Source organism: Coregonus lavaretus (assembly GCF_964263955.1).
Source record: "Coregonus lavaretus genome assembly, chromosome: 18".
In the NCBI taxonomy this organism is placed as follows: Eukaryota; Metazoa; Chordata; class Actinopteri; order Salmoniformes; family Salmonidae; genus Coregonus; species Coregonus lavaretus.
In genome coordinates this window covers 526097-544955 of record NC_140005.1, presented here as the reverse complement: position 1 = coordinate 544955, position 18859 = coordinate 526097, and the positions used below count along the sequence as shown (strand labels likewise).

The following is an 18859-nucleotide window of genomic DNA, read 5'->3' as shown; positions in this document are numbered from 1 at the left end:
TTTTTATAAATTTGCAAAATATTCTAAAAACCTGTTTTTGCTTTGTCATTATGGGGTATTGTGTGTAGATTGATGAGGGGGGGGAACAATTTAATCAATTTTAGAATAAGGCTGTAACAAAATGTGGAAAAAGTCAAGGGGTCTGAATATTTTCCGAAGGCACTCTATATGAGGAATTTGGAAGTATATTTTAGCAATTACATTTACTTTTGATACTTAAGTATATTTAAAATACCAAATACTTTTAGACATTTACTCAAGTAGTATTTTACTGGGTGACTTTCATTTTACTTGAGTCATTTTCTATTAAGGTATCATTTACTTTTACTCAAGTATGATAATTGAGTACTTTTTCCACCACTGCCTGTCAGCAACGGGTGTGGCTGAAATAGCCGAATCCACTAATTTGAAGGGGTGTCCACATACTTTTGTATATATAGTGTATCTATATTATATATTCCCCAGGTCCCCTGTACGTGCTGGTGGAGTATGCGTCTAAAGGGAACCTGAGGGAGTACCTGAGAGCCCGTCGGCCCCCGGGGATGGACTACTCCTTCGACACCTGTAAGATCCCTGACGAGCAGCTCACCTTTAAAGACCTGGTGTCCTGTGCCTACCAGGTGGCACGAGGCATGGAGTACCTGGCCTCACAGAAGGTGGGTGGCATACTGGTCATGGTAGGGTTGCAAAAATCTTTACTTTCTCCAAATTCCTGGGTTTTCCAGAAATCCTGGTAGGACTATTCCAGAATTCCTGCTTATTCCATCCTGATTCCATGAATCTTCAAACCGGGATTTCTGGAAAAACTTGGAATTTTGGAAAAGTTTGTGGAATTTTGCACCCTAGTTGCATTCCATCATTGGTTACTCTGAGAGTACCTCATTTTGACATTGGCTCCGGCCTCAGGCCCTATGGTGCTAACCTTGGAAAAGTAATTCCAATTTCTTCTCCTTCCTCTATTACTGATAGGGATAGATCAAATGTGACTCATTTCAAGAAACTAGGCATATGTCGCGCGTCACTACTTCACAGGAGTGCCATTTGAACTTAACTTTTTTGGCAGAAATGCCTTCTGGAACATGTGAACTTTCATGTGCCTTAATAACAAACTTGTATGCCATCTGTAAATACGAATAAAATGGTTAGATTACGAGCCTAGTTGGTTTAGCCATGGAAAAAGACAGCAACCTTCCCGCTAGCCATGATTGGCTGAGATATTGAGTGGGCTGGACATGCCAAGAGATGAGTTCGGATTGCACTGCCATGTAGCGCGCTTCTGTCTATAATATGAGCTGGTCAGTATGTGTTGGTAATCCTTTCTAACGTAGCTTCTTTGAAAGATATCACGTAGTAGAACTGCATAAGTGTTGCTCTCCACTTTCTGGAAGACCAAGTTTTGAAATCAGTGGAATTAAAGTATGATAGCTAAGGAGAGGGAGAAAATTCTGGCGTTTGATTGCAAATATGCAGACGGAGTCGAAAAGAGAACACAGAAGGCTCCGGATTACATCTTCAAACTAAGGGCAACCATGGCATCCGTGACAGAGAGAGAGAAGTGTCCATCCATGTATACGGGTAAGAGAGTCTAGCTAGCTACATTTTCAGATATTACAAGTTTCTAATTTTGTCAAAGTCGTTTTCATTTCAAGTTAAAGTGTACTGTTAGCTAGCTAGCTAACGTTAGCTGGCTGACTAGCTAGCTAACATTACATGTATGATCTGTGTAGTAATATTATTTGTATCTCAGAGCCATTTGCATTGCTAGTTATAATCTAATGTTAGCTAGCTAACATTGAACCTAGTTGGTTAGCTACCTGCAGATTCATGCAGGGTAGTAACATTATGAGTTGGGATTATGGTTCATTGTTTAGCTAGCTAGCTACATGTCTAAACAAAAGACTCCAGTATGCAAGTAACTATTTCAATAGAATGTTTATGATGTCACTGCGACAACTGTCGATAGACAGAATAACTGACACATTTTTGAACGCTCAACACCCATTCTAATGTTTGATTTGATTTTAATATGGCCAGTGTCAGCAAACGTTGGCAAAAAAAGTGTAATTAAATTGTTGCCAGCAGCACAGTTGCAGTCACCAACGCTCTAGATAACGTAAAAACAGCCTAACCACCTCTGCTAGGGCAAGTAAAATGGTCAGAGTGAGCTGTTCTCTCATTTGTGTCTGGAAGTAGCTAGCAAGCTAGCCAACGTTAGCCAGTTAGCTTGGGTGCTTGACTGCTGTTGTTAGGTCAGAACGCTCAGATCAACCCTACTTTTCGGCCAGAGCGTCCAGTGTGCGCTCCAAGAGAGGAAACGCTCTGAGTTTACAAACGCCCAGAGCACACTCTGGCACTCCAGATTAAATTTACGAACACACCCGTAGTATAAACTAGCCTTTAGTCTTGAAATCTTTGGTTGTTTAGTATATAGCCTCACGTGAATCCTTAAAGAGATGGGTGGGGCTAAGGCTGAAGAGGGTGTGAACGATGCTGAATGGGTGTAGACAAAGAAGAGCTCTCCAGTAGGTACCAAAACATTCAAGGGACATTTTCTCAAAAGTGAGGTTACAAGTTTATCAACTTTCAAAGCAGAATTACTTTCCCATTGTTCCTCAACTGTAGTGTATGATATACCAGTTTCTAGCGCTGAGTCTCTACTTTTATCCAATGTAAAAAACACAATTTCAAATGTTGCTACATAAGACCGAATCGAGCCGCTCACAAATGGTGCAGTTCTATGCATTTTTTGGTATTTGGTATTTATTAGGATCCCCATTAGCCAAAAAATCTTCTTCTACATGAAACTTGACATAATACATACAGTGCCTTGCAAAATAATTTATCCCCCTTGGCATTTTTCCTATTTTGTTGCATTACAATTGCATGTAATGGACATACACAAAATAGTCCAAATTGGTGAAGTGAAATGTAAAAAATAACTTGTTTCAAATAATTCTAAAAAATAAATAACTGAAAAGTGGCGCGTGCATATGTATTCACCCCCTTTGCTATGAAACCCCTAAATAAGATCTGGTGCAACCAATTACATTCAGAAGTCACATAATTAGTTAAATAAAGTCCACCTGTGTGCAATCTAAGTGTCACATGATCTATCACATGATCTCAGTATTTATACACACCTGTTCTGAAAGGACCCAGAGTCTGCAACACCCCTAAGCAAGGGGCATCACCAAGCAAGCGGCACCATGAAGACCAAGGAGCTCTCCAAACAGGTCAGGGACACATTTGTGGAGAAGTACAGATCAGGGTTGGGTTATAAAAAAATACTCGAAACTTTGAACATCCCACGGAGCACCATTAAATCCATTATTAAAAGATGGAAAGAATATGGCACCACAACAAACCTGTCAAGAGAGGGCCGCCCACCAAAACTCACGGACCAGGCAAGGAGGGCATTAATCAGAGAGGCAACAAAGAAACCAAAGATAACCCTGAAGGAGCTGCAAAGCTCCACAGCGGAGATTGGAGTATCTATCCATAGGACCACTTTAAGCCGTACATTCCACAGAGCTGGACTTTACAGAAGAGTGGCCAGAAAAAAGCCATTGCTTAAAGAAAAAAATAAGCAAACATGTTTGGTGTTCGCCAAAAGGCATGTGGGAGACTCCCCAAACATATGGAAGAAGGTACTCTGGTCAGATGAGACTAAAATTTAGCTTTTTGGCCATCAAGGAAAACGCTATGTCTGGCGCAAACCCAACACCTCTCATCACCCCGAGAACACCATCCCCACAGTGAAGCATGGTGGTGGCAGCATCATGCTGTGGGGATGTTTTTCATCGGCAGGGACTGGGAAACTGGTCAGAATTGAAGGAATGATGGATGGCACCTTAACAGCTTCTAAGACTGCTGAGCAATTAATCAAATGGCCTATTTACATTGACCCCCTCCCCCCCCCCCCTCTTTGTTTTTACACTGCTGCTACTCGCTGTTTATTATCTATGCATAGTCACTTTACAAATTACCTCGACTAACCTGTACCCCCGCACATTGACTTGGTACAGGTGCCCCTTGTATATAGCCTCGTTATTGTTATGTAATTTTCTTTTTGATTGATTTTTTTTTTTTTTACTTTCTTGAACTGCATTGTTGGTTAAGGGCTTGTAAGTAAGCATTTCACGGTAAGGTCTACACCTGTTGTATTCGGCGCATGTGGCAAATACAATTTGATTCGATTTTCTAGTTACCCATTCTAAAACTGACTGGAGCTCTATACATTACATACATTTTCGTCATTTAGCAGACGCTCTTATCCAGAGCGACTTACAAATTGGTGCATTCAACTTATGATAGCCAGTGGGACATCCACTTTACAATATATATATTATAATTTTTTTTTGGGGGGGGGGGTGGTTGGGGTAAGGGGGGGGGGTAGAAGGATTACTTTATCCTATCCCAGGTATTCCTTAAAGAGGTGGGGTTTCAAATGTCTCCGGAAGGTGGTGAGTGACTCCGCTGTCCTGGCGTCGTGAGGGAGCTTGTTCAACCATTGGGGTGCCAGAGCAGCGAACAGTTTTGACTGGGCTGAGCGGGAACTGTGCTTCCGCAGAGGTAGGGGGGCCAGCAGGCCAGAGGTGGATGACCGCAATGCCCTCGTTTGGGTGTAGGGTCTGATCAGAGCCTGAAGGTACGGAGGTGCCGTTCCCCTCACAGCTCCGTAGGCAAGCACCATGGTCTTGTAGCAGATGCTAGCTTCAACTGGAAGCCAGTGGAGTGTGCGGAGGAGCGGGGTGACGTGAGAGAACTTGGGAAGGTTGAACACCAGACGGGCTGCGGCATTCTGGATGAGTTGTAGGGGTTTAATGGCACAGGCAGGGAGCTCAGCCAACAGCGAGTTGCAGTAATCCAGACGGGAGATGACAAGTGCCTGGATTAGGACCTGTGCCGCTTCCTGTGTAAGGCAGGGTCGTACTCTGCGAATGTTGTAGAGTATGAACCTACAGGATCGGGTCACCGCCTTGATGTTAGCGGAGAATAACAGGGTGTTGTCCAGGGTCACGCTAAGGCTCTTTGCAGCAAGGTAGTAGGTTGAAGAAGACACACCAATTCCTCTTTCCATCAGAGCGATGTAATTGTCCATTTTCTTTAAAGAAACGGTGGTAGCAGCCAAGTGGTCATGAAGGCTTCCAGAGCAGCAATTGGTCTTAAATCACTAATTGGTTCAAGAAACATTTAGACTCCCGAGTGGAGCAGTGGTCTAAGGCTGTGCCACTAGAGATCCTGGTTCGAATCCACCCATGGGGTGGTGCACAATTGGCCCAGCGTCGTCCAGGGTAGGGGAGGGAATGGCCGGCAGGGTTGTGGGTTCGATTCCCATGGGGGTCCGGTATGAAAAATAAAAAAAATAATGTATGCACTAACTGTAAGTCGCTCTGGATAAGAGCGTCTACTAAAATGTAATGTAATGTAAATGTAGACTGCAAACTGATATGGACATTTCAGCTTTTGAAATACTACTACTTAAATATTTGCAGGCCATACTTGACAGAGCAAAAACAGTTTTTTTTAGAGATTTATCACATTTATTCAGACCCTTTACTCAGTACTTTGTTGAAGCACCTTTGGCAGCGATTACAGCCTTGAGTTTTCTTGGGTATGACGCTACAAGCTTAGCACACCTGTATTTGGGGAGTTTCTCCCATTCTTCTCTGCAGATCCTCTCAAGCTCTGTCAGGTTGGATGGGGAGCGTCGCTGCACAGCTATTTTCAGGTCTCTCCAGAGTTGTTAGATCGGGTTTAAGTCTGGGCTCTGGCTGGGCTCTGGCTGGGCCACTCAAGGACATTCAGAGACTTGTCCCGAAACCACTCCTGCGTTGTCTTGGCTGTGTGCTTAGAGTCATTGTCCTGTTGGAAGGTGAACCTTCGCCCCAGTCTGATGTCCTGAGCGCTCTGGAGCAGGTTTTCAACAAGGATCTCTCTTTACTTTGCTCTGTTCATCTTTCCCTTGATCCTGACTAGTCTCCCAGTCCCTGCCGCTGAAAAACATCCCCACAGCAGGATGCTGCTGCCGCCACCATGCTTCACCGTAAGGATGGTGCCAGGTTTCCTCCAGACGTGGCGCTTGGCGTTCAGGCCAAAAGTTCAATCTTGGTTTCATCAGACCAGAGAATCTTGTTTCTTATGGTCTGAGAGTCCTTTAGGTGCCTTTTGGCAAACTCCAATTGGGCTGTCATCTGCCTTTTACTGAGGAGTGGCTTCCATCTGGCCACTTTACCATAAAGACCTGATTGGTGGAGTGCTATAGAGATGGTTGTCCTTCTGGAAGGTTCGTCCATCCCCACATAGGAACTCTGGAGCTCTGTCAGAGTGACCATTGGGTTCTTGGTCACCTCCTTGGCCAAGGCCCTTCTCCCCCTGATTGCTCAGTTTGGCCGGGCAGCCAGCTATAAGAAGAGTCTTGGTGGTTCCAAACTTCTTCCATTTAATAATGATGGAGGCCACTGTGTTCTTGGGGACCTTCAATGCTGCAGAAGTTTTTTGGTACCCTTTCCCAGATCTGTGCCTCAACACAATCCTGTCTCGGAGCTCTACAGACAATTCCTTCGACCTCATGGCTTGGTTTTTGCTCTGACATGCACTGTCAACTGTGGGACCTTATATAGACTGGTGTGTGCCTTTCCAAATCGTGTCCAATCAATTGAATTTACCACAGGTGTACTCCAATCAAGTTATAGAAACATCTCAAGAATGATAAATGGAAACAGGATGCACCTGAGCTCAATTTCGAGTCTCATAGCAAAGAGTCTGAGTACTTATGTAAGAAAGGTATTTCTGTTTTTGCAAAAATTTCTCAAACTGTTTTCTCTTCGTCCTTATGTGGTATTGTGAGGAAAAAATGTAATTTTATCCATTTTAGAATAAGGCTGTAACGTAACAAAATGTGGGAAAAGTCAAGGGGTCAGAATGCTTTCCGAATACACTGTAGACACACAGGCTTTATTCAATGTCAGTGGAATGTCATTTGTAAAAACAGAAAACAATAATGTCCCTAGCCGGCTGCCCTGCGGTACACCACACTCAACTGAATTTGCATGAGAAAGGCTTCCATTAACGAAAACTCTCTCTGTTCTATTATATAGGTAACTCTCAATCCATAATAAGGCAGAGGATGCAAATCCATAACACCTTTGTTTTTTCAGCAATCGGTTATGATCAATTACATCAAAAGCTGCGCGAAAGTCTAACAAAACATCTCCCACAATATTCTTACTATCAATTTCTTTCAGCCAATCATCAGTCATTTGTGTCAGTGCCGAGCATGTTGAGTGCCCTTCCCTATAAGCATGCTGAAAGTCTGTTGTTAATTTGTTTTATGTGAAATAACTTAGTATTTGATCAAACACCATTTTTTCCAAAAGTTTGCTAAGCACTAGTAACAGGCTGATTGGTTGGCTGTTTGAACCATTAAAGGGTGCTCTGCTATTCTTGGGTAGCGGAATGACCTTTGCCTCCCTCCATGTCTGAGGGCACATACCGTCTTCTAGGCTTAAATTGAAGATGTGGCAAACAGGAGTCACAATGTATTCCGCTACCAACCTCAGCAATTTACCATCCAGGTCAAAAACAAATCACCTCTTCCAGACCCACTTTGTGGAACTCAAAACTACAGTGCTTGTCTTCATTATTTGGTCCATTATGCATGAATATGAAGGCTCAGCATTTGTTGTTTGCATGTCATACCTATGTTTGCTTATCTTGTCAACCAAAACGTTATTAAAGTGGTTGGCAATCTTGATGTCAGTTTAGGAAGTAAACTCCTAATGTTCAGATGCATCAACCCAAGTCCTTGTCGATTTGTTTTTTAATGCAATCATATTTTGATGCAATCTTATAGCCATACCAACTATATGTCACGCCCTTGCTCTGGGGACTCTTTAATGTTGAGCCAGGGTGTTAGTTTCTATGTTTAGTTTTCTAGGTTTATGTTCTAGATCGTGTGGATCTATGTTGGCCAGGGTGGTTCCCAATCAGAGGCAGCTGATTCTTTTTGTCTCTGATTGGGAACCATACTTAGGCAGCCTGTTTTGCACAGTTATTTGTGGGATCTTGTTCCGGAAGGTTTGTGTATTTAACCTAGGACTTCACGTATCGTTTTGGTTCGTTGTGTGTACACTAATAAAAGTATGTACGCCTATCACGCTGCGCCTTGGTCCGCTTCATCATGTGTCAACGATCGTGACACTATATCAATATCAACCATCAGACAGGGCCTCCAACGGCCTGTTGAACGTTGCTTGTTTGAGTTGGAGACTCCATGTGACTTTAAAAATCGTAAAGGACTTGGGTTGATGCATTTGAACATTAGGAGCTTACTTCCTAAACTGGATTACATCAAGGTCTTGGCTATGCAGACGAATCCGGACATTCTGGTATTGACTGAAACTTTTATTAAATCAGAAGTTATTATCCTGGGTGACCTAAATTATGATTGGGAAATGCAGCTTTCAAACAATCTAACAGACATGTGTACTGATCTAAACCAAACCCAGCTGGTGACTAAGCCTACACGGCCCAACCCTAAAGATCCTTCAAAGTCAACTCTGATTGATCTTATTTTAACGAATACACCAGATAAATATGTTTAATGACCATTGCCCAGTTGTTTGTGTTAGAGATGTGAGAACAAAAAACTCTAAGCCTTGTGTCATCACAAAGAGGAACTTTAAACATTTCAGTGAACAGGCTTTTTTACATGATCTTTATTTTAGTGACCTTGATTGTGTTTCAGCTATCCCTGAAGCTGATTTAGCTTTGAGCATTTTTGCAGATGTCTTCAATACTATTGTGGATAATCATGCTTCCTTCCAAAAATCAAGGGTTAAAGGTAGATCAAATGCCTGGTACACTCCGGAATTATCAGAAGTCATTCATAACAGAGATGATGCTTGGGTCAAGGCCAAGAACACAGGCTTAGGCCCGGACTGGCAAGCTTTTAAGCAACTGAAGAATCATTGTACTCCTGAGTGGCGCAGTGGTCTAAGGCACTGCATCGCAGTGCTAACTGTGCCACTAGAGGTCCTGGTTCGAATCCAGGCTCTGTCGCCGCTGGCCGCGACCGGGAGACTCATGGGCGGCGCACAATTGGCCCAGCGTCGTCCAGGGTAGGGGAGGGAATGGCCGGCAGGGATGTAGCTCAGTTGATAGAGCATGGCGTTTGGTTCGATTCCCACGGGGGGCCAGTATTTAAAAAAATATATGTATTCACTAACTGTAAGTCGCTCTGGATAAGAGCGTCTGCTAAATGACTAAAATGTAAAAGAAATTGTGTAAGACAAATCAGAAAGGCTAAATCTGATTATTATCTAATGCTCTTTTGGCTAAATTCTGGAAATCTGTCAAATCCCTGAAGGGTTCTACTTCCTCCTCTCTGCCACAACAAATTAATTCAGACGCTGGCCTCATTACAGGGAAAAAAAATCCATAATTGATGCATATAATTACCATTTTATTTCAGCTGGCTTTCTCTTTGAAATAACTTCTAAGCCTATTCACAATGATATTGGGCTGGACGCTGATAGGGGAAACTTGCTGAATGATCAGATAAATTATAGTCAAAGCTTTTCTTTTAGGCTATTTACAGAAAAATAATTCCTGGATGCTTTGCTAGCAATAGACAACAAGAAATCCCCAGGGGCCAACCTTTTGGATCCTGGTCTGCTTAAGTGTCCAGAGCCCATCATTGTTGGCTCAATAACCCACATTTTTAATTTAACATTGTTGTCAGGAAATATTCCAAAAGTATGGAACTCAGCTCTTGTGCTGCCACTCCATAAGGGCGGGATAGTAGTGATCTTAATAATTATCGCTCCATTTCAAGGCTTCCTTGTCTAGCTAAGATTCTTGAATCCTTGGTAAATGTACAACTTTGTTATTTTTTATCTGAGAAATGTATTTTGAATGTATACCAATCAGGGTTTAGGCTTGGGCATAGCACTATTAAAGCAAACACTTTAGTTGTTAATGATCTTGTCAATGCTTTAGACACTTAAATGTGCTGCTTTGTTTGTGGACCTGTCAAAAGCTTTTGATACTGTTGAGCATGCTATTTTATTGAATACGTTGTCCTCGATAAGCCTGAGCTCTGACGCCTGTTCATAGTTACATTATTATCTTAGTGACAGAACTCACGTCATCGTGATTGATGGGGTTAAGTCTTACTTTCTTGACGTACATAAAGGTTAGGGTTAACCCTAACCCTAACCCTAACCCTAACCCTAACCCTAACCCTAACCCTAACCCTAACCCTAACCCTAACCCTAACCCTAACCCTAACCCTAACCACCGGGGTAGATTTTGGGACCTGTTTTCTTCACTATTTATGTAAACACCTTTGGTCAATCTGTAAAAAATTAAATTGTAAACTTTATCTAGATGTGTGCAAACCTGGTGGCCAACTACAAGAAACGTCTGACCTCTTTGATTGCCAACAAGGGTTTTGCCACCAAGTACTAAGTCATGTTTTGCAGAGGGGTCAAATACTTATTTCCCTCATTAAAATGCAAATCAATTTATAACATTTTTGACATGCGTTTTTCTGGATTTTTGTTTTGTTATTCTGTCTCTCACTGTTCTAATAAACCTACCATTAATATTATAGACTGATCATGTCTTTGTCAGTGGGCAAACGTACAAAATCAGCAGGGGATCAAATACTTTTTTCCCTCACTGTACACAGTTGAAGTCGGAAGTTTACATACACCTTAGCCAAATACATTTAAACTCAGTTTTTCACAATTCCGAACATTTAATCCTAGTAAAAATTCACTGTCTTAGGTCAGTTAGGATCACCACTTTATTTTAAGAATGTGAAATGTCATCACATTCCCAGTGTGTCAGAAGTTTACATACACTCAATTAGTATTTGGTAGCATTGCCTTTAAATTGTTTAACTTGGGTCAAACGTTTCGGGTAGCCTTCCACAAGCTTCCCACAATAAGTTGGGTGAATTTTGGCCCATTCCTCCTGACAGAGCTGGTGTAACTGAGTCAGGTTTGTAGGCCTCCTTGCTCGCACACGCTTTTTCAGTTCTGCCCAGAAATGTTCTATAGGGTTGAGGTCAGGGCTTTGTGATGGCCACTCCAATACCTTGAATTTGTTGTCCTTAAGCCATTTTGGCACAACTTTGGAAGTATGCCTGGGGTCATTGTCCATTTGGAAGCCCATTTGTGACCAAGCTTTAACTTCCTGACTGATGTCTTGAGATGTTGCTTCAATATATCCACATAATTTTCCTTCCTCATGATGCCATCTATTTTGTGAAATGCACCAGTCCCTCCTGCAGCAAAGCACCCCCACAGCATGATGCTGTCACCCCCGTGCTTCACGGTTGGGATGGTGTTCTTCGGCTTGCAAGCAACCCCCTTTTTCCTCCAAACATAACAATGGTCATTATGGCCAAACAGTTATATTTTTGTTTTCTCCAAAAAGTACGATCTTTGTCCCCATGTGCAGTTGCAAACCATAGTCTGTCTTTTTTATGGCGGTTATGGAGCAGTGGCTTCTTCCTTGCTGAGCGGCCTTTCAGGTTATGTTGATATAGAATTCGTTTTACTGTGGATATAGATATTTTTGTACCTGTTTCCTCCAGCATCTTCACAAGGTCCTTTGCTGTTTTTCTGGAATTAATTTGCACCAAAGTACGTTCATCTCTAGGAGACAGAACGCGTCTCCTTCCTGAGCGGTATGACGGCTGCGTGGTCCCATGGTGTTTATACTTGCGTACTATTGTTTGTACAGATGAACGTGGTACCTTCAGGCATTTGGAAATTGCTCCCAAGGATGAACCAGACTTGAACCCTTTAATGGTTCAATACATCCACAGGTACACCTCCAATTGACTCAAATTATTGTCAATTAGCCTATCAGAAGCTTATAAAGCCATGACATCATTTTCTGGAATTTTCCAAGCTGTTTAAAGGCACAGTCAACTTAGTGTATGTAAACTTCTGACCCACTGGAATTGTGATACAGTGAATTATATAGTGAAATAATCTGTCCGTAAACAATTGTTGGAAAAATTACTTGTGCCATGCACAAAGTAGATGTCCAAACCGACTTGCCAAAACTATAGTTTGTTAACAAGAAATGTGTGGAGTGGTTGAAAAACAAGTTTTAATGACTCCAACCTAAGTTTTTAAGTGTATGTAAACTTCCGACTTCAACTGTACATATATACTGAGATCATGTGACACTTAGATTGCACACAGGTGGACTTTATTTAACTAATTATGTGACTTCTGAAGGTAATTGGTTACATTTACATTTACATTTACGTCATTTAGCAGACGCTCTTATCCAGAGCGACTTACAAATTGGTGCATTCACCCTATAGCCAGTGGGTTAACCACTTTACAATATTTTTTTGTTTGTTTTTTTTGTTTGTTTTTTTTTTTGGGGGGGGGGGGGGTAGAAGGATTACTTTATCCTATCCCAGGTATTCCTTAAAGAGGTGGGGTTTCAAATGTCTCCGGAAGGTGGTGAGTGACTCCGCTGTCCTGGCGTCGTGAGGGAGCTTGTTCCACCATTGGGGTGCCAGAGCAGCGAACAGTTTTGACTGGGCTGAGCGGGAACTATGCTTCCACAGAGGAAGGGGAGCCAGCAGGCCAGAGGTGGATGAACGCAATGCCCTCGTTTGGGTGTAGGGACTGATCAGAGCCTGAAGGTACGGAGGTGCCGTTCCCCTCACTGCTCCATAGGCAAGCACCATGGTCTTGTAACGGATGCGAGCTTCAACTGGAAGCCAGTGGAGTGTGCGGAGGAGGGGGGTGACGTGAGAGAACTTGGGAAGGTTGAACACCAGACGGGCTGCGGCATTCTGGATGAGTTGTAGGGGTTTAATGGCACAGGCAGGGAGCCCAGCCAACAGCGAGTTGCAGTAATCCAGACGGGAGATGACAAGTGCCTGGATTAGGACCTGTGCCGCTTCCTGTGTAAGGCAGGGTCGTACTCTCCGAATGTTGTAGAGCAGGAACCTGCAGGATCGGGTCACCGCCTTGATGTTAGCGGAGAACGACAGGGTGTTGTCCAGGGTCACGCCAAGGCTCTTCGCACTCTGGGAGGAGGACACAACAGAGTTGTCAACCGTGATGGCGAGATCATGGAACGGGCAGTCCTTCCCCGGGAGGAAGAGCAGCTCCGTCTTGCCAGGGTTCAGCTTGGTTGCACCAGATCTTATTTAGGGGCTTCATAGCAAAGGGAGTGAATACATATGCACGCACCACTTTTCCGTTATTTATTTTTTTAGAATTTCACCAATATGGACTATTTTGTGTATGTCCATTACATGAAATCCAAATAAAAATCAATTTAAATTACAGGTTGTAATGCAACAAAATAGGAAAAACACCAAGGGGGCTGGTTAAGAAGCTAAGAGTTAATGTTGGCTTTTTCTACAGAAACAGATCGTGCCTTTCTCTAAGCAGTAGGAAGCAGATCATTCAGTCAACCTTTTTATCTGTTCTTGATTATGGTGATATTATTTATCAAAGTGGATGCCATCTACCATAGTGCCCTTCGTATACAGGCTACTCATCACTGTATCCTGTATCAAAAGGTTGGCTCCCTACTTCTCTAACTTTGCTGTTGAAGTATAGACACCTGAGTTTCCTAACCTGTTCACAGGATTGGTTAACTCCTGAGGTTCCTAACCTGTTCACAGGATTGGTTAACTCCTGAGGTTCCTAACCTGTTCACAGGATTGGTTAACTCCTGAGGTTCCTAACCTGTTCACAGGATTGGTTAACTCCTGAGGTTCCTAACCTGTTCACAGGATTGGTTAACTCCTGAGGTTCCTAACCTGTTCACAGGATTGGTTAACTCCTGAGGTTCCTAACCTGTTCACAGGATTGGTTAACTCCTGAGGTTCCTAACCCGTTCACAGGATTGGTTAACTCCTGAGGTTCCTAACCCGTTCACAGGATTGGTTAACTCCTGAGGTTCCTAACCCGTTCACAGGATTGGTTAACTCCTGAGGTTCCCAGGGTCTCCACCGAGGAGGTAAATCTGCTTTTAGTTTTAATGCTCCGTATTGCTGGAACAACATTCTAAATATATTTAATCTTGATGTTCTGGTGCCGTTCTGGCAATTTAAGGTATTGATTGGGGACTTATTTGTGGAGGAATATAACTTTTTTTCTGGGTGATTTGTGATGCTTTATTTGTGCTTCCCATGACTGTGTTTTTGTATTCTAATGTGTATATATACCGTGCCTTCGGAAAGTATTCAGACCCATTGACTATTTCCACATTTTGTTATGTTACAGCCTTATTCTAAAATTGATTAAATAAATACAAATCCTCAGCAATCTACACACAATACCCAATAATGACAAAGTGAAAACAGGTTGTTTAGAATTTTTTGCTAAAAATAAGAAAACTGAAATACCTTATTTACATAAGTATTCAGACGCTTTGCTATGAGACTCGAAGTTGAGCTCAGGTGCATCCTGTTTCCATTGATCATCCTTGAGATGTTTCTACAACTTGATTGGAGTCCACCTGTGGTAAATTCAATTGATTGGACATGATTTGGAAAGGCACACACCTATCTATATAAGGTCCCGCAGTTGACAGTGCATGTCAGAGCAAAAACCAAGCCATGAGGTCGAAGGAATTGTCCGTAGAGCTCTGAGACAGGATTGTGTCGAGGCACAGATCTGGGGAAGGGTATGAAAAAATTTCTGCAGCATTGAAGGTCCCCAAGAACACAGTGGCCTCCATCATTCTTAAATGGAAGAAGTTTGGAACCACCAAGACTCTTCCTAGAGCTGGCTGCCCGGCCAAACTGAGCAATCAGGGGGAGAAGGGCCTTGGTCAGGGAGGTGACCAAGAACCCAATGGTCACTCTGACAGAGCTCTAGAGTTCCTCTGTGGAGATGAGAGAACCTTCCAGAAGGACAACCATCTCTGTAGCACTCCACCAATCAGGCCTTTATTGTAGAGTGGCCAGACAGAAGCCACTCCTCAGTAAAAAGCACATGACAGCCAACTTGGAGTTTGCCAAAAGGCACCTAAAGGGCTCTCAGACCATGAAAAACAAGATTCTCTGGTCTGATGAAACCAAGATTGAACTGTTTGGCCTGAATGCCAGGCGTCACGTCTGGAGGAAACCTGGCACCATCCCTACGGTGAAGCATGGTGGTGGCAGCATCATGTTGTGGGGATGTTTTTCAGTGGCAGGGACTGGGAGACTAGTCAGGATTGAGGGAAAGATGAACAGAGCAAAGTACAGAGAGATCCTTGATGAAAACCTGCTCCAGAGCGCTCAGGACCTCAGACTGGGTCGAAGGTTCACCTTCCAACAGGACAACAACCCTAAGCACACAGCCAAGACAACGCAGGAGTGGGTTCGGGACAAGTCTCTAAATGTCCTTGAGTGGCCCAGCCAGAGCCTGGACTTGAACCCGATCGAACATCTCTGGAGAGACCTGAAAATAGCTGTGCAGCGACGCTCCCCATCCAACCTGACAGAGCTTGAGAGGATCTGCAGAGAAGAATGGGAGAAACTCCCCAAATACAGGTGTGCCACACTTGTAGCGTCATACCCAAGATGAATCAAGGCTGTAATCGCTGCCAAAGGTGCTTCAACAAAGTACTGAGTAAATGGCCTGAATACTGATGTAAATGTGATATTTCCTTTTTTATTTATAATAAATTAGCAAAAATTTATAAAAACCTGTTTTTAATTTGTCATTATGGGGTATTGTGTGTAAATTTAATCAAATGTAATCAATTTTAGAATAAGGCTGTAACCTATCAAAATGTGTAAAAAGTGAAGGGGTCTGAATACTTTCCCGAAGGCACTGTATGTACTGTATATAGTTTGGGTATAATGTTTATATTTATGTTGTGTATATACAGGGCACATTTGAAAAAGAAACCCAGATCTCAATATGTCTTCCCTGTTAAAATAAAGGTTAAGTACACTAGATATGGAAAAGTATGTGGTCACCCCTTCAAATGAGTGGATTCAGCTATTTCAGCCACACCTGTTGCTGACAGGTGTATAAAATCAAGCTCACAGCCATGCAATCTCCATAGACAAACATTGGCAGTAGAATGGCCTTACTGAAGAGATCAGTGACTTTCAACGTCGCACCGTCTGTCACGATCGTCTGAAGGAGCGGACCAATACGCAGCGCGTGGAGTGAACATGATGACTTTATTATTTAAAGCAACCACGAAGAAAACAACAAATGACGATACGTGAAGTACAAATACTGATACAGACTAACAGCAACACGGAAACAATAACCCACCAAACAAAGGAGAAAACACACAGAATATATATGGCTCCCAATCAGAGATAACGAGCCGACAGCTGACACTCGTTACCTCCGATTGGGAGTCATAGACCAATCACCATAGACACAAACAAAATGAAACTCACCCATCCCCAACACCACCAAATGAAATACACCCAAACACAAGAAAATGAACAACCCTGGCTCAATTATAAAGTCCATAGAGCCAGAGTGTCACAGTACCCCCCCCTAAAGGTGCGAACTCCGGGCGCACCAACATCAGGACTAGGGGAGGGTCTGGGTGGGCGTCTGTCCACGGTGGCGGCTCTGGCCCCGGTCGTGATCCCCACCCCACCACAGTCACAACCTGCTTCGGTAGCCTCCTCCCAATGACCACCCTCCAACTAACCCCACCTGGACTAAGGGGCAACACCGGACTAAGGGGCAGCATCGGCCTAAGGGGCAGCACCGGGATAAGGGGCAGCACCGGGATAAGGGGCAGCACCGGGACAAGGGGCAGCACCGGGCTAAGGGGCAGCACCGGACTAAGGGGCAGCACCGGACTACGGGGCAGCACCGGGCTAAGGGACAGTACCTGACTAAGGGGCAGCACCGGACTAAGGGGCAGTACCAGGCTGAATGGCGGATCCCGGCTGGTCGGCTCTGGCGGATCCCGGCTGGACGGCTCTGGCGGATCCCGGCTGGACGGCTCTGGCGGATCCCGGCTGGACGGCTCTGGCGGATCCCGGCTGGACGGCTCTGGCGGATCCCGGCTGGACGGCTCTGGCGGATCCCGGCTGGACGGCTCTGGCGGATCCCGGCTGGACGGCTCTGGCGGATCCAGGCTGGACGGCTCTGGCGGATCCAGGCTGGACGGCTCTGGCGGATCCTGGCTGGACGGCTCTGGCGGATCCTGGCTGGACGGCTCTGGCGGATCCTGGCTGGACGGCTCTGGCGGATCCTGGCTGGACGGCTCTGGCGGATCCTGGCTGGACGGCTCTGGCGGATCCTGGCTGGACGGCTCTGGCGGATCCTGGCTGGACGGCTCTGGCGGATCCTGGCTGGACGGCTCTGGCGGATCCTGTCTGGCGGAAGGCTCTGGCTGATCCTGTCTGGCAGAAGGCTCTGGCTGATCCTGTCTGGCAGAAGGCTCTGGCTGATCCTGTCTGGCAGAAGGCTCTGGCTGATCCTGTCTGGCAGAAGGCTCTGGCTGATCCTGTCTGGCAGAAGGCTCTGGCTGATCCTGTCTGGCGGAAGGCTCTGGCTGATCCTGTCTGGCAGAAGGCTCTGGCTGATCCTGTCTGGCGGAAGGCTCTGGCTGATCCTGTCTGGCGGAAGGCTCTGGCTGCTCCTGTCTGGCAGAGAGCTCTAGCGGGTCCGGTCTGGCGGACGGCTCTGAAGGCTCATGGCAGACGGGCGGCTTTGCAGGCTCAGTACAGACGGGCAGTTCCTGCGGCGCTTGGCAGACGGACAGTTCAGACGGCGTTGGGCAGACGGGCAGTTCAGGCGCCGTTGGGCAGACGGGCAGTTCAGACGGCGTTGGGCAGACGGGCAGTTCAGACGGCGTTGGGCAGACGGACAGTTCAGGCCCCGTTGGGCAGACGGACAGTTCAGACGGCGTTGGGCAGACGGCAGACTCTGGCCGTCTGAGGCGCATCGTAGGCCTGGTGCGTGGTGCCGGAACAGGAGGTACCGGGCTGAGGACACGCATCTCAGGGCTAGTGCGGGGAGAAGCAACAGGGCATGCTGGACCCTGGGGACGCACCGTAGGCCTGATGCGTGGTGCCGGAACTGGAGGTACCGGGCTGAGGACACGCATCTCAGGTCTAGTGCGGGGAGTCGGAACAGGGCATGCTGGACCCTGGGGACTCCCATAACGCCTAGTGCGGGGAGCCGGAACAGGGCATGCTGGACCCTGGGGACTCACCTCACGCCTAGTGCGGAGAGCAGGAACAGGCCGGGCTGGGCTGGCGACGCGCACCATATCCCTGGTGCGAGTGGCCGGAACAGGCCGGGCCGGGCTGGCGAAGCGCACCGTATCCCTGGTGCGTGGAGTAGGAACAGGCCGGGCTGGGCTGGCGACGCGCACCGTACACTTGGTGCGGATGGCAGGAACAGGCCGAACCGGGCTGGCGACGCGCACCGTACACTTAGTGCGAGGGACCGGAACAGGCCGGGCTGGGCTGGCGACGCGCACCGTACACTTAGTGCGAGGGGCCGGAACAGGCCGTACCGTACGGGGAACACACACTACTGGCTTCAACCGAGGATCAGGAACGGGCCGGACCGGACTGGCAACACACATCAGTCCTTCACGCCGTGCCACACACACTTCCCTCCTTCTACTCGCCAATAGCCCCCTTGACCTGGTAGCCTCCTGAATCCGTCCCTTCTCTGCCTCCGTCAGCCCCCTTAACCTGGCAGCCTTCTGACTCTGCCTTGTGGCAGCCTCCTGCTGCTCAGTCGCCCAAGCCATGTGCCCCCCCCAAAAAATTTCTTGGGGTTGCCTCTCGTCCCTCCGACGAAAAACCTGCTGCCGCCGATGCTCCTCTCTCGCCAGGGCCTTGATCTTCCCCCAAGGTCCCTTGCCCCCGAGC

General features: G+C 45.8%; 1 protein-coding gene across 1 annotated transcript in view; it reads left to right on the top strand.

Annotated features, from left to right (window-relative positions):
* Window positions 1-18859, top strand: part of fgfr3 (fibroblast growth factor receptor 3) — a gene marked incomplete at both ends in the record, with an annotated part of 280133 nt that overhangs the window by 213800 nt on the left and 47474 nt on the right. Inside the window, one exon of the mRNA XM_084181508.1 lies at window positions 466-656. Coding sequence (XP_084037634.1) covers window positions 466-656 — 191 coding nt within the window. The remainder of the gene's footprint in view (window positions 1-465; window positions 657-18859) is intronic.